The sequence below is a fragment of the Lutjanus erythropterus genome, chromosome 16, assembly GCF_056507025.1.
Source record: "Lutjanus erythropterus isolate fLutEry1 chromosome 16, fLutEry1.hap2, whole genome shotgun sequence".
Lineage (NCBI taxonomy): Eukaryota > Metazoa > Chordata > Actinopteri > Lutjaniformes > Lutjanidae > Lutjanus > Lutjanus erythropterus.
The window spans coordinates 30,511,060-30,527,538 of record NC_139332.1 but is presented as its reverse complement, the minus strand read 5'-3'; the positions used below and the strand labels follow the sequence as shown (position 1 = coordinate 30,527,538).

The window sequence follows — 16,479 nt, the reverse complement described above, 5'->3', positions numbered from 1 at the left end:
CTTCATTAACTCATCTCCCTCTCTCTCTCAGGGCCTACGTCTCTCTGTTTATGCGTCACCTCTGCGAGCCCGGAGCAGACGGCGCAGAGACCTTCGCCGACGGTGTCCCCAGAGAAGGGTTGTCACGGCAACACGTCCTCACTCGTATCGGTGTCATGTCACTTATTCGCAAGAAGGTAAGAAAAAGCAGCTTTTACCTTTTACTTTGTCTCACTGCAACTTAAGTTATAGAAAAAGGAAAATTATCTGACATTTTATAGTTATTTATTATTGAATCAAAAACTAAATGAACATTATTTGCAGCCCTAGTCACGCTGACTGTGTGCTTGTTGTGTTTTCCAGGTTCAGGAGTTCGAGCATGTGAACGGTCAGTGGTCGATGCCCTGGATGGCCGAACTGGAGGAGAGCAAGAAGGCCGCTCAGCCCGACTCACCCGGAAAAACTCCGTCCACCGGCACCCCGGCCGACACACAGCCCAACACACCTGCTCCAGGTAACACACACGCACACACACACACACACACACACACACACACACACACACACACCACACCACTTCAGTCTCAGACAATAATGTTTTTTTTTTTCTCAGGAAACTGTGACTTTAATCTCAGATAAACGATTAAAGTTTTTTCCTCGAATATCAACCCCAGCTCCATTTTTTTTTTTAACCAATGGTCCTAACATGCCATCATAGGTTTCAGTGTATTATAGTAAATTAACAAAGTAAATTAAGTTAACATATTGACTGAATGTGTTTGTCGTTGTAGTTGACGAGTCATCAAAGAGCGACGAAGCTGAGAAGGAGGTGAAGAAAGAGGGCGAGGCGGAGAAGAACGGCAAAGAGCCTGCAAAGGCCGGCAACGAGGTAAAGACACAGTCAGATCTGAGTTAAAGAATGTTTTTATTTTTCCAAGAGTGTCACTAAATTGACTTTTCCCTGCAGGTGATCGCCATCCCAGACGATGACGAGAAGAGTCCACCGGCGGAGCAGGAGAGCAAGAAGAACGGGGAGGAGCCGATGGAGACGGACAAACCGAGCAACGGCGAGGCGGAGAGCGTCAAAGAGAAGGAGGGAGAGAAAGAGAAGGAGGCAGAGGGCGAGAAGAAGAGTCCAGAGGGAGGAGAGGAAACCAAGTCGCCTTCAGAGGCAAAGACGGAGGGGTCGGAGGTCAAAGCAGAGGACTCTGAGGTCAAAGGTAAATCTTTGGAATTTAGGATTAACATCATGTGCTTGAATCACAGAACCAAAGTGTGACACAGCAGTCAGATCTGGTTTCTCACACGAACTTCACTGCAGTGGCTTTGTGCGTCTGACTGCATCTGAAACAGTCAGCAACAAAAGTGTGACATCATGTCTTTTCATCGGCCTGTTATGATCATTAAAATCATGGCTGTCTTTCCTCTGTGTCTCCTGTTTTCGCTGCAGAAGAAAAGAAAGAAGAAAAGACAGAAAAGATGGACACCACTCCTCCTGCAGATGAAAAGAAAGGTACCAAACCCCTCACTCCTTTTTCTGTTCAGATATTTCACAGAGGACAGTGTATAAACAGAGAAATATACTGAGATTTGAAGTTTTTGTAATTTTCCCCCCATGGAATACCACCTCAGTAGGTCTTTGCTGTAGTAAGGTTTATATCTGTCTTTATGGCTGTGGTCTGGGCATTAATTGTTTCTCCTTTCGCGCTGCAGATCTGAAGGAGGAGAAGGAGGTCCAGAAGCCGGAGGAGGCGACCAAACTGCAGAACGGAGACAGCAGCAAGGAGAGCGGAGCCTCAGCCGCCACCGCTGCTGCCGCCGGAGCCGCCAGCGAGGAGAAGAAGAAGGCCAAGACCAGGTTCATGTTCAACATCGCAGATGGAGGATTCACAGGTACACAAACACACAGAGACACACAGAGACACACAAATGGTTTTAAAGCAGTTTTCATTTATTAATCAACGTCTTTCTTTTTCCTCTATCAGAGCTTCACTCCTTGTGGCAGAACGAGGAGCGCGCCGCCACCGTCACCAAGAAAACCAATGAGATCTGGCACCGTCGCCATGACTACTGGCTGCTGGCTGGCATCATACAGTATCCTTTTCCTGCCTGTGACTGGTCGACAGATCTTTACTGGGCATGTGGGGGTACTTGGAAATTATTGTTTTGAGATTTGTCTGCTCGAATTAGTTGTTGTTCGCCTTGACCACGGCGCCCTTCAGACACGGTTACGCCCGCTGGCAGGACATCCAGAACGATGTGAAGTTCGCCATCCTCAACGAGCCTTTTAAAGGCGAGATGAACCGAGGAAACTTCCTGGAAATTAAGAACAAGTTCCTCGCCAGGAGGTTCAAGGTATGTTTGCTTGTAGATGGAGAGAAGAGCGTTCTTAAGATTTTAGTTTTTGAATTAGTTTAGAGCCTCCCTGTTTTTTCCTCTTGTTGCAGCTCTGTCCTGCTGTCTCATTAGTTAAGTCTGAAAATTTTAAGATGTCAGACGTATTTTTGATACGTCGGTGTGTGAGCTGCACAGGTTATTCAGTTAGGCAATTGAAAGAAAAATTAATCTGCAACTATTTTGATAATGAGTTTATCTTTTCAGTCATTTTTTTAAGCAAGAATCTGCTGGTTGGAGCTTCTTAAATGTGATGATTTGCTGCTTTTCTTTGTCATTTATGACAGCAGATGAAGAGTGTTTGGTTTTTTGGACTGTTGGCTGGACAAAAGAAACAATTTTAAAACGTCACTTTGGCAATTAAAAGTAACCAATAGTGAGTATAGTCAATAGTTGAAGCTCTACTCAGTGAATAATTGAAGATAAATTTAAAGAATTTGAGTAAAATAAATATATTAGAGGAAATTTGTAATTTAAGTTCCATCTGCAGCACAAGCTCTGTAGTTAAGGATGTTTTTAAGAAAGTAAAAATCACAGTTTAAGTTGATTTGACAGTGATGCTGACACTCCCTCTCCTCCCTCCCTCCAGCTGTTGGAGCAGGCGCTGGTGATCGAGGAGCAGCTGCGTCGCGCCGCCTACCTCAACATGTCAGAGGACCCCTCCCACCCCTCCATGGCCCTCAACACCCGCTTCAGCGAGGTGGAGTGTCTGGCTGAGTCCCACCAGCACCTCAGCAAGGAGTCCATGTCCGGGAACAAACCGGCCAACGCCGTCCTGCACAAAGGTGAGACGCAACACCGGGAGCGGAGTTTCTTCATCAGTATTTACCACTTCTTAAATATTTATATTTGCCCTGTTGATCAGTATGTTTTGGTTTCATCCATATAATTTAGCAATCTGTAAAGTGAAATAATGGTAAACACTGATTATTTTATTGTTTGTTTTGGTTTTATTTGAACATTAAAAGGCATCTGTTACTATGATTGTTACTTAGTTTTGTTTACTAGTGCTGTAACTTATTTCAGTCATTTTTCATCTTGTTTTATGGTCTGTTGATTAGATTTTAAACTTGTTCTTCAAAAGCTACAAAAGTTACTTATTATATCTGCTGCTGCTGTTATAATAATATGAACTTTAACTTAATTAAAATGCAACTTCATAATGAGATCAAAACATGAAAACCTGCAGGGAAAATCTAACCTACAGGAAGAAGATAAAACTGTTTTGGATAAATAAAATGCAACATAAAAAAAAACACTGTACAAACAAACCTCAGAGCGAGCGAGCGACTATAGTTCCTCATCTCTCTCTTTGTTTTTGTCTCTCAGTGCTGAAGCAGTTGGAGGAGCTGCTGAGTGACATGAAGGCGGATGTCACCCGCCTCCCGGCAACCATCGCCCGGATACCGCCAGTTGCCGTGCGACTCCAGATGTCCGAGAGGAACATCCTGAGCCGGCTGGCGAGCCGAGGACCCGAGACACAGACACAGGCACAGACACAACAGGTACGGGCAGAGTTCATACTAAGTCTTTGGAAAGTTTGGAATCATCATTATCACAGAATATTTACCATTTTCTCAAAACTATGATAAACTAGAACCCAAAGCTTCTTTGTTCTTGCCAAAGCCAAGAAGAAGAGATTGAATTGTCTGTAGAAAGAAAGAAAGAAAAGGGAAACAGTTTGTCTGCAGAGCGGTATCAATATTTACGTTTAACTCTCTGCAAGAAAGCCATTAAGCTTAAATCCCAAACTGTGTAACTGTTCCTTTAATATTTAATCGTTAAAACATTATTAGTGACATTTTATCAGTGCAATCAAAAGTGACGTTCTTGTTTTCTGTTCTCCTCCTCCAGATGTCGCAGCAGTAGACTGAAACTGCTCTTTACCTCGAAAACCACCCCCTGCCTCACCTCGACATTCCTGATTGGTGCACAGCAGAATAACGGACAGCGAGCTCGAGCTTGAAGCCACGCCCAGTTCACGTTTTTCCCCCCAAACAGACTTTACAGAGTTTTTCTGGAGGATCGAATCCCTTCCCAAGTTTGAGGCTGTGGACAGAAAAGCTATTTTATTTTTTTTCCTCCTTTTTTCAATTTCTGTATTAATATTATTGATATAATGTTATTATGATGGTTTTTTGGGACCTAAATAAAAAAAAATGTAATAAAGAACTTGTCTGAGGTCAGTGGGGGGAGGAGGAGCTACAATGATGAAATCACATCAGAGTAAAAAAAAAAAAGAAAGATTAGATTAAGAAAGGGGACAGAAGAAAAAAAAGTCTAGACCAGTGTTTCCCAATCCTGGTCGTCAGGGCCCACTGTCCTGCATGTTTTAGATGTTTCTCTGCTCCAACACACCTGATTCACATGATCAGCTCGTCATCAAGCCTCTGCAGAAGGCTGACAACAGCCTGATCATTTGAATCAGGTGTGTTTTTTTATGCGATCAATATTATTTGATTAAGAAGATGTCAATCAAAGAGTGCCTTTGGAAACATCACACAAACACAAATCAAACATTTCACACTAGGAAGGTAGAAACATGTAGGGACATAGATCATCACAAAACAATATCTTCTAAATTAAACAACCAATAAACCAACATTTTCAATTAAAACACCAAAAAAAAAAAAAAACTCCAAGCTGTTGTTGTGTAAAATGGGTCAGTGCAAAAACAAGAATTTAACATTTCTTCCTCCAAAAACATAACATGGAGCAGTGCCTCAATTTTCCTTTGTGAATTGTGTTGGACAACTGTGAACAATCTGGTGTTTTTTAGCATGCATGTGTGTCTGGTCAGTGTTGTCACTTTTCCAGAGTGAAGAAAACCTGGTTAAAGTTCCTATGTAGTATTTTTTATTATTTTTTTAAATCAACATCGGTCATGTCTAGATGCAGATAAATACATGACCATGGAAGAGAAATGTGTTGTATTCTGCAAACAGCTGCAGTATAAAATGAAACAACTTAAATGAAGACACAAACACACATTTCTGTTGCAAACATGAATTTATTTGAAATCTCAGGCCACAATCAGAATAACTGAGCCTGTAATTTTAAATGTCAAATGAAAAGTTCCTCACTTTTAATATCCAGCAGCACTGACAACACACTGAAATGCTCACCTTCACCCATTCACAGTTTTAAATCTAATAATTTATCCTCACATTTTAAATAATCACACCTTTAGTATCTACAGTGTTGTGGTAGATGACCCACACTCACTCAGGCATCCTTTATACAGAGGAATCACATTCAAGCAAGTTCAGAACACAGAGACGTTCAAACGACGAAACACGAGTCGGGTCGGTTCACGAGACGGATGAGAATAAAAACAGGACCGCTGCTGCATCACAATAAATCAAACTGAGGCTGGACAGACAAATATAGAACAAAAAAAAAATTGTTCCTGTCAAATTTCTGCTCAAAGTGGAAACACATCAGTAGCAGTACCAATACTGACAGCAGGGGGGCAGCCTTCCTGCACAAACACTGCACAAGTTCAACAGGACGGGGGGAAAGCAGAGCGCGCTCCATGAACCCAGGTTTAAAATACTGTTCACACTGTTTTCACTCTGACAACATAAAAGGACTAACATTGATCTGATTATAGAAACTGAGTGAGTTTGAGCCACGTCTGTCATCTGACCTTCAGTCATCTTTTACAAACTCTCCGTCTAGATCAGGGGTTCTCAAAGTTTTGATGCCAGTTTAGGAAGCCAACATGTGGCCGAGGGCTGCACAGGAAAACCCAGCAACTTTGGTTTCATAAAGGAGTTTAACATTAAAAGTCCCCAGAGGTGAGACAAATTAAAAGTTGGTCCATTTTTCCTGAAACCTCCTTTTCTCCTCAACCACAGAACGTTTTTCCATGGTGGCTTTTCCCTCTTAATAATAATAATAATAATAAAGATAAACTTTTTCTGTATAGCACCTTTTATCCAAGAAATGCAGCCCAAAGTGCTTCACAACACAGAAATTACATGCACCAAGTGGCTCACATTAAAAAGACACAGGATGAACATAAAAACAGGAGTTCAATGCCATAATTAATGTAAAATAAGCTGAAAAATAAAACTCAGATGCAAAAATAAGCTACGGTGAGAATAGAATACCTGAAAACCTACTTTGAGACATTTAGGGGAAGCTCTATTTTATTTTCTGTACACTAAGGTTCCTGAAAAATATAATAGTAGTAAAAAATATGTCTTATTACATCTCAATTTACAAACATTTGCCTGTGTAAGAACAAACGTATCAGTTAATTTTGATTCAAGAACTTTTCGCATTTCGCATAAGTTCACAAATATTCAACGATGATGTTGATATCTGATCTGAGGCTCTGTAAAAGACTTAAAAAGCACATGACATCTCTTTTTTTCTCAGTACATAAAGTTTGCTAAACGATATTTAACAAAAGTTCAGCTTTACTGGTTTTGTCTGAGTCTGAATATGAGAAGCTGAAAAACCTTTTTTTTTTTGCATTTATTATCTTTATTTATTTATTTTTTATCTGATTAGATCCATTCTTTGAGTTTGAAAGAGTAGCCTTATGTTGTTGTTATTTAGCATCTGTGAAATGTTATTAACAGCATTAACTGTCTATAATGTTTTTTGCAGTAACCCTGAAATTGATGGCGCTGCTGCACACTTTTATATATGTAGTAGCGGTGCACACTGGAAGATAGGGTTCCCCCGAAAGCTACTGTGTATTTCCAACCCTGCACAGAATGCATCTTCATGTAGATGAAACCCACTTGATAGTACGAGTAAAACTAAGAAAGTTTCTGAGGGCTGCCACTGGCCTGCAGGCCACACTTTGAGAACCCCTGGTATAGATACTCTCAATGAACAAGATATAATTCTTTCTACATTTATGTTTTAATCTTTGCGATCTTAATTACTAACTAACAATACCTCTGACTCAACTGTTCCTTCTCCAGCTGCTAACATCAGCCGGAGAGCATCATTCATGTTACATTATGTGTAAGATGCTTTCAGTTTTGTGTACTTGATGAACAAACCTCAGTGAATTTTAAACAGTTTTGAAAAAAAGGATTTCTGGCAGCAAGAAATGCGACATTTCACAGAACAACACAGCAGCAACCAGGAGGAAAAGGTTTATTAAATTAACTCACAATTCAAAATGTCCTGATGCAGTAAAACCATCTGGTGCTCCCAGCAGGGCGACTTCGTCCACCTGTTGTTCAGTCGGGGTTCCTGCCTGCAGACACGTTTCCCACGAGGAGCAGAGAGAGAAGAGGAGGCACTGGAGCACATTACAGACCATGCACGGAGGTTTCTGAGGAAGGCATCGGTGAGGAAGAGGAGGATGAAGAGCAGGCAGAGCGCTGAGGAGAGGCTGGATTTGGCTTGGTGGTGTTGGTGCAGACTCGTCCTGCGACTTGTGTGTCCATCCCTGAAGACCAGCTCAGTAGAAGAAATACACTGAGGAGGAGGAGGAGGAAGAGCGGAGGGATCAATGTGTGAGTAAGACAGATAAGAGCAGATAATAAATATGTTGTTCTGTTTTTGATTACTTACAGAAGATGACTCCAACACATATAACACCTATAACTGCCATCATGATCATCATCTGGAGGAAAAAACAGAAAAACAAAAAGTCAGAACAATAAATACACTTTAAGGACCAGTGTGTAGGATTTAGTGTCATCTAGTGGTGAACTTGCAGATTGCACAGATTGTCTCACTCTCCCCATCCGGGCGTATGGGAGGGCTGGGAATTCTCCCTCTGGAGCTTTTGAGTGTCAAAGTCTTGATTTCCTGCATTTCCTGCATTCTGGTGAATTTCTGTGCACCAATTTCTGCCTCAACTCGCTAAGCTAACCTTGAATATAAGCCTTAATTATGGGCAAGCGACATTACCTTAAGATTAGTAGGGAAAAAGCAAACAACACTTCTAAACATAAACGTCTATGAGTCACATTCTAGTGGTTCATCAAAGGTAACAAAAACATAATTATTCTTATTTTCAGGTGATTATACACTAATCAAAACACACTTATGAATAATATATTCTATTTCTGCCTTTTTCTGCAAATAAATCCCTGTAAATCTCACCCATATGACCTTTAAGGTTAGGATGAGGGTTAGAGTTAGGCAAGTAGTGCTTACAGGTAGGGTTGATCGAATGTATGTCCAAAAAGTAAACGTGTGTGTGTGCATCCGCGCATGTGTGTGGTTCCAAAAATATCCCTTAAATAAATCAACATGACGACATGAGTGTCAGAGCTGCTGACAGACAGGAAATCACATCACCTCTGATGGGGGGAGGGCGAGAGAGATTAACAAGAACAAGGGGATAGAGAAAGAGAGAGAGAGATTGGTACGGGCTTGTGTTTGTGTGTGTGTGTGTGTGTGTGTGTGTGTGTGTGTGTGTGTGTGTGTGTGTGTGTGTGTGTGTGTGTGTGTGTGTGAGAGTAGAGAGAGATCGAAAGCACAGAAAAGAGAGAAACCAGATGTTAGTGAATTGATTTTGAGCTTGTTCGTGTGTGAAAATGATTAAAGGAAAATTAAATTTTTCTGACTGTCATCAAATCCCATATACATGACATAAAAGTTCAGTAATCTTCAAAAACATGTGACAAACAGGAAGAAACAGTTCATTTGTTGGGTGGATTGATCCAGATTCTGTGCTTTAATGACTATTTGGTGCAGCAGGACGGTGTTCGCGAGATTTGTGGACGATAAGAAAAATGTCATCGGCCTTGTACTTCTCTCAAAACCCTAAAACTTCCCCATGACAACACAAAGACTAAACCTTGGTATTGTTAAGGTTAATATTAGAGGCTACGGAACGCATTACGTCAATGAGGGTCCTCACAAGGACAGAGGTCCAAACACGTGTGTGTGTTTGTGTGCACTGAGGATAGGTGGGGTTACATCACAAATCACAGCTGGCTCTTTAATCCCCGACCGTCACTGTAATCCAGATTGGGATTTCTCTCTCTGACTTCCTGGTCCTCTCCTCTAATGTAATCCTACACAGCAGCTTCTGATTGGACGATGTGAAACGGCACTGCCCGTCCATCAGAGGCGGAGCGCCGACGGATGAAGCGATGCTGGGATAAAAATGGACTGGCGGTCGAGGCTGGACGGATGGATGAATGGATGAGGAGGGGACAGTGTGATGTGGTGATGGAGCTGAATGAGGGATAAAGATGGCGGCTCCTCCACGGGACAAACCGCCTCTACAGGACACAGACAATATATTCCTTTGACTTTAGGTTTCAGAGGTGGAAATATATTTAATGAAGAGCTGTACCATGGCTTTCACCAAATCCACCAGACTGCATTAAAGAAACAGTCATTTAACCACCATAAACAGACTTAACTCACACACACAATGCATCCTGGTACATGTAGGCACCGCCAGCACGGCTAGCAGCACTGATGAATTTATTGCTTCACTAAATGACTAAAATGACCATCAACACTGACTGGACATCCACATGAAAACTGACAAATTAAACACTTATAGGAGAGAAAGTTGCTAATAACATTCTGAGATACTGTCGTAATTCAAATGACCACAACAGGAAAATGTAAACGCAGGTCATTTTAAACATTTGAGCAAATAACTCATGCTGTTATTTTTCTGATAAGGATCACAGAGTCTCATTGTCTGTTATAAGCCAAGTCAGTCTTAGCAGTCAGGTAACTTACTGACAAAACAGGAAACAGATCTTGCAGCTGTAGTCTTCAGCCTTCGTCTGATGTATGAAAATCTAACTTTACATTTATAAAAGACTAAATTTAGCAGTTTTTCAGTGCTGACTGTACTGAAAATGGTGGAGTTGGTGTTATTCCATGTAGTATTTACTTTGTTTTTGGGACACTTTTATGTAGATTTTATTTATTTTGAAGTTTTGAAGTGAAAAAAAAGTTGGTAGTTTAGGAAGAGCAAAAAAGAAGAATCTAAAAAAAAAAAGAAGACATTTCTGATGAGAAGAAGAGAAAAAAATACTGCATCTCTTTCTAGTTATGATTATGTGATTTCAGTGCAGGTAACAGAAGTAGACAGCAGTTTTTTATGTACTTAAAAATCTTGAAATCTGGGCTCATGCTCAATTTCAGGAACTTCATGTGTCATTAGCTGCTATAAACACCAGAGAAGAAGAGTTCAGATAAGGCCGCCATTAATTAAAAATACGGGAACTTCATTTTGGTTTATCTTCACCAAAGTCTTTCCTCTGACAGACTGTGAGGTAGGATGAGTCCAGATTTCTGTTCACTTCTAATGTAGGTGGAACCCAAATGAATCAAAAGCTAAAATTGAACAAGATTTAAAAATATGTATAACTGTAGGTGTTTGCACTCAGATGCACTCGGATGAGAGAAAAGCGAAATAAAATGCTTTTGTAATGTTTTTAAAAACCTGTTCACTGATCTGGAGCTGAGATCTTGTTAAACTGTCTCACAGTATGTGAACTGGAGAATATCTCCTATTTCCTCCAGACTTATTTGTTTTCTTTTTCTGAGCACGGCAGCGGTTTTCTGTCACTGTGCACTTTGTCTGACTTGCAAATAACGGCGTCTTTCTACCGAAGCCGATTCTTTCTTTCTTTTTTGTTCTTTTCTCACACTAATTTCGAGTCGCTCTCAATGCGTCACCTAAAACACTCAAAGCTTAAGCAGAATTAAATCACATTATTACCAGCGGATGAATTTAATCTAATTTATGAGAACAGTTACAGGAAGGTGACGAGGAGACGAGCGGCGAAGCGTATTTCCTGAACACGCAGCTCTGTTCACTAATGATGCACAGATTTACTGTCACAGCAGCGTTAAACTGTATACTGTCCCACGGCTGTAAAGGAGGAAAGTTTTTGTCTGGCAACAAAAATCTTATCTTTTCTTATCAGTATAAACTGCAAAAAGCTGTCTGGAGTCACATTTTTTTAACATCTTGACCAAGTGTTGATTTGATTTGTATTTAAACACTAAATAAAAACTGATATTTATCAGTTCTGGCATTATTTAAAGTTTATTAGCATATTTGGATTTATCTGAGCCGCTGAAATACTCTTACAGCAATTTATGTTAGCCAGCTAACTAGCTAGCTAAGATTGGCACTTTTTTATGTTTAATTTGGCTACCTATATTTATGCAGACACACCGGCAAAAATAAAAAAATTTTTTTTCTTCAAACGGACAGGAACAAATGGGCTGTTGCTCGAGGAACTTAAGCCCAGCTTTGTGCACATCCTGAGGGGAAGATGAGATGAGATGGTTGCAATCTACAAGCTCGCTGTTAGATGCCACTAAATCCTACACACTGGTCCTTTAATATGTAGAAATATATATAAAATGAAAAATGTCAAATGTAAGACATGTGCACACCCACAAACCTCAATGTCCTTCAGCAAAATACATCAGCAAGTGAAATAAATAATAAAGTACTGTCAGGATGGATGCTACTGTCTCAATGTAGAACTGAGTTAGACAGATGGATGATGGGAAATAAACTACACACGCACACAGCAAAAGTGCCCACCTTGCAGTTTTTCCACCAGTATTTGTTCTTGAGTTTGGCAGCGCTGCTCTCAAACTGCGAGGCTCCGGCCTGCAGGGCGTCGGCCCGGTCGTCCAGCTCCGACAGCTTCTGATCTCTCTCCAGGACTTTGTCCACATTCACGCGCATGATGTCCACCACCTGACGGACAACAACACCTGTCAGCGTCACAGGTAGTCCAGCTCTTCTTTACAAAGCTTTAACTTTTCCATACAATATGTGCACTATAACCTGAATAATAGGGCTGCACCACATGGTTAAAATAAGAAATGCAATATGATTAGTGGGAATGATCATCTGCATTGCATTGTACATATTTTTGTTCATATATGTGTACATACTGTATGTGTATATATGTGATTATACATCTTCCTTGTTTTTTATTTAATTTCTTGCTTTAGTTCAACTTTTATACACATTGTGGTTTTTTTGCTTATTGTTAACTTTTCTATTTTAATTTAAATATTTGAATATCTGTTTAGACATTTTCTGCGTGCGCAGCCCTGAGATCAATTTACAGCCTTCACTCTGTTCGACAGTTAGAGGACACTGTTCTGCAGAGGAAGTGGAGGAAGTCATAAATTTCAGAGTTTCTGGTAATTATTTTAACCAAGTGACTCTCAAACTTCCTCTGGCGTTTCTCCTTGAATCACACGATTTGCCAAATCACAGCTCGCAAACAAATGAACAAATGCTGTCTAGATGCAATCTGACCAAGTTAGTCACAGTAATTATCTTAGCTTGACAGATTAAGTGTGATATCATGAGGAAAAAATAAAAAACAACGTTGAGCCAATTTTATTTTATGAGGAGGAGAATTTAACCCAGAAATAAAATAAAATAATAAAAAATAACTCAATGTAACTATTCAGTGTAATCATTTCAACAGGTGTACTTCAGTACCAACTAATCTGTTGATGGTAAATACACAAAGACACGGAGCAGTTTCCTCACCTCGTCCACCTGCGCCTGCGTCTGCTGCAGTCGTCTGTTGCTGGTGAGATTCGGGGCTGCAGCAGGAGGGCCCCCCTCGCCCTCCGAGGCCCCAGGAGCTCCTGGAGTACCTGCTGCGTCTGGAGTCGACCTGTAAGACCGAGAGCGAAGGTGAGACAGAGAGAGAGGAAGATGGTCGAACACAATTCATCACAGAAAAGGTTCACGAGAATCCAGCGAGTAAATCAACATGTTTGATCAACAAGTGTTGACAGATCCTTCATATATTGATTCAGATTGTTGAGTCCTGTAACTAAGAGACACTCTTCATAATAATAAAATCACTTTGATCAATACTCAAGATGCACAGCTTTAGTCTTTTGTTAACCATAAACCTCGTTCCAAAAACTTTCGACTACATTTCATCCTCATAAGCTGTGAAAGGGCGTCGCTTTTTGGGCATTTTGGGATTAAAATGATGTAGTTTTGTTGGTGGTAAACTGTGTATGTTCTTAAAATCCAAGTGTATAGTACTAACTTAATTACTACACTCAGATAAGTACAAAAAACCTGAGTACTTCTTCAAGCAGGTCTGTCATTAGTCAGCAGAACCTGCTCATATAGTCTGAATTTTAAAACGCAAATTCAATAACAGAAACATGACTCATCAAACTTTGGCCTCCAGCCACATAATCAAAGAATCAGAGGCTGCAACAGCTCAGCAGTTTCTAAAGAATAAAATGACAAAATCCCAACAGCAGCACAGCATTAAGTGACACACACACACACACACACACACACACACACACACACACACACACACAGCAGGTGGTTTGATGATAACAAACAGCGGTTCAGTTTTACAGCCTCTGCTCTCCACAGACAGGCTTGTTTTCAGAAGCAAAATGGAGAAAGATTAATGCAGCAGCAGCAGCTCTGTTAACACAGGACCGAGAAGATAAACATGCACGCAATAATACCCCCACCCCTCCCCCACAACCCTGGATACATTCAATATAATAACATAAATCATATGTTTTGTTTTACTTAAAAAGTTCTTCCAGTTTGTGGCATTTTAAGACACATTTTGTTCTTATTTCATAGCAGTAAAATAAAACCAAGAGTTATTTTCACTGTGATGCAGTGAGCTGAATAAAGTGTGTATTTTTGAGCTGATGTAAAATGAAGCCTGGAGCAGCACTTTGGCCGATCACAGTATTGATGGATAGTTTTTTGTAGGTGACTCAGCCGGTGAGTCATTGTTAATGTTTCTGCAGCTGCAGCCCAGAAATTTCCAGATTCTAGCGACAAGTTTCAGTTTAAAAGAATAAAATCGGCGCTCAAAATGAAGTAAACATGGATTAAAAAAAAAGGAGCTTTAATACAACGTGGACTACGCCTACCTGGACTTTTCTTTAAAATCAGGACCTTATTAATTAAAAAGCTTCAGTTTAGGAAAGTAAATGTATATTTCTCATAGTTGTTTCTTATTTATATATAATAAAAAAAGAGTGAAATGTATTGGAGTACTCACATCTCAGCGGCAGGATGATGATGGAGATAATCTGAGTCCGACAGAGAGAGAGAGAGGGAGGGTGAGGAGGGAGATGAAGAGAGACAGAGGGTGAGGGAGGGTGAGACAGAGATCCCAGCTGAATATAGATGGAGGATGACTTCAGTCTTTTCTCTTCTCTTGATTCACTTTTTCTTTCAATCCTCCCAAAAAAAAACTACAACTGAAGCAGCTGCGTAGATTAAAAAAAAAATCTGCGTCACACTCGCCCCGCCCACAGACACACGAGCACACACACACACACACACACACACACACACACACACACACACGTGTCCCAGTCAGAGGCTGTAATAAAGGAAATCAGTTTGCTGTCCGCTCTGACTGCGCATGCGCACACGCACTGTAGTCTGTAGATGGGTGAAGCTCACCTGCTCAGGTGAACAGTGAAGTTTGTCCACACAGCAGCAGCTCAGCGCTGATATCCTCGAAGTTTCAACCAACAATCCGCCTGTGCGATTCTAATACCTGAATTTTGCACAGTTACTGATTGAATATTTATTTATTCTGTTTATGAACATCTATATACAACTAATCCTGCATGAATATGATGCTTTCATTGTTGTATGGATCAAGTTTAAAGAAAATTACCGACAGGCCTTCATACTCTCCAGCGTTTTAAGGTTGAAACCGAGTCATTTTCAGACAAAGTAATTATGGATACATTTTTTAGAAAAAGTGTGGTCCTTGATTGTTTTGTTACGTTATTATTTAGGTGACAATCAGTGGTGTTAAGAGTTCTGAAAATCTGAAAACAAGTATGTGTAAGTACTGTTACATTAGTGAAATATTACTCAAAACTACTGGTATTAAAATAAGTAACATAACAAAGTATTCTTATTAAAAAAAAATTGTCAGATTATTGGTTACTTTCAACCACTGATGTTTATTCCATCCAGTAGCTTCATTGGCTACAAGAACACTGATGAAAGGTTTGGATATTAATGAAAAAAAGAACTTGATTACAGTAATTTGAGTATTTATAATTGCTATTTTTACTCTTGGTCGAGACTCAAGCTTCTGCAGAATTATTGATCACAAGTTTTATGGCAAAACTAGGTGTAAACAAAAGTTTATTTAAGAAATATAAATAAGTTTCATGTGTAGTTTCAAGTTTTAAATGTTTATGTTACGGTATAATAATAATAATAATAATAATAATAATAATAATAATAATAAGAAGAAGAAGAAGAAGAAGAAGAAGAAGAAGAAGAAGAAGAAGAAAGAAAGAAACAAAAGAAGAAGAATGTTTGTTGTGGTAAATTAACCTGCGCGGACCACAGGGTGATGAAATCAAACGCACCCTCTGTGAATCAGACACAGGTGTGTTAATTATTCGTCTCTTCCTGCTGCTCGGTTTGTTTCCCACATGTTGGATCGTTTGTTCTGAGACTTCAGCGTCTTTCAGTGAGTAATTACTTTATTTTATTGGTTTTGTTTTGTGTACTTGTGCAGTAATATTTTCCAGTTGTTGTTTAATTTTCTTGACTGTATTTTCTGGTTCAATCCTGCCCAAACGTACACAGCAGCGAGTCCTGGTGCAAAGTAACTAAGTACATTTACTCAAGTAACCTGTACTGAGGTACACTGTTGAGCAGTTCAGTTTCATGTTATTTTATACTTCTACTCCACTACAGTACAGAAAGAAATACTATACTTTTTAATTTATTTTAGTTTATTTGCAGATTCAGATAAATAATAATAATTCCAGGGTTTTATTTATTTATTTATTTATTTATTTTACAATTCGGTCTTAAAGAAAAAATACTGTGCCTTCAGTCTCACATAAAATCTGCTACAAAAAGAAGTTTTTCATAATCATCCAACCAAAAAAAAAAAAATCCCTTACATTCCTGATATGAGTGTTTTCTTTAACCCTCTATGGTACACATTATGATGCCAGTGAGGGAAAAAATGTTTGGAGTGTTTTTATGTCTCAAAATAGACTAAATAAACATAATCTGAAGAAATTTTATTTTTATTTTTGGAAGTTTTTGGGGTTCGTTGCCTGTAGGCAACATTGTACCATAATGGTGCATAAGTGAAAAAGAACGTTCCTTTTCCA

General features: G+C 39.7%; 2 protein-coding genes across 4 annotated transcripts in view; one reads left to right on the top strand and one right to left on the bottom strand.

The window, feature by feature from the left end:
• chd4a (chromodomain helicase DNA binding protein 4a) overlaps positions 1-4,545 on the top strand; it is a 32,156-nt gene extending 27,611 nt beyond the window's left edge. For all 3 annotated transcript variants that reach the window (XM_084739424.1, XM_084739422.1, XM_084739423.1), the window contains exons 31-41: positions 32-176; positions 343-493; positions 771-868; positions 947-1,199; positions 1,430-1,492; positions 1,693-1,872; positions 1,965-2,073; positions 2,202-2,334; positions 2,963-3,158; positions 3,703-3,878; positions 4,228-4,545. In XM_084739424.1, coding sequence (XP_084595550.1) covers positions 32-176; positions 343-493; positions 771-868; positions 947-1,199; positions 1,430-1,492; positions 1,693-1,872; positions 1,965-2,073; positions 2,202-2,334; positions 2,963-3,158; positions 3,703-3,878; positions 4,228-4,242 — 1,519 coding nt within the window. In that variant the 3' untranslated portion in view covers positions 4,243-4,545. The remainder of the gene's footprint in view (positions 1-31; positions 177-342; positions 494-770; positions 869-946; positions 1,200-1,429; positions 1,493-1,692; positions 1,873-1,964; positions 2,074-2,201; positions 2,335-2,962; positions 3,159-3,702; positions 3,879-4,227) is intronic.
• Positions 4,546-7,476: 2,931 nt separating this feature from the next.
• On the bottom strand, positions 7,477-14,590 carry LOC146313361 (vesicle-associated membrane protein 2-like). The gene is made up of 5 exons (XM_084738834.1): positions 14,376-14,590; positions 12,863-12,992; positions 11,891-12,049; positions 7,918-7,969; positions 7,477-7,821 (listed from the first exon to the last, which is right to left on the bottom strand). Coding segments are annotated over exons 1-5 (360 nt in total). The 5' UTR covers positions 14,378-14,590; the 3' UTR covers positions 7,477-7,804.
• Between the last annotated feature and the right edge of the window lie 1,889 nt (positions 14,591-16,479).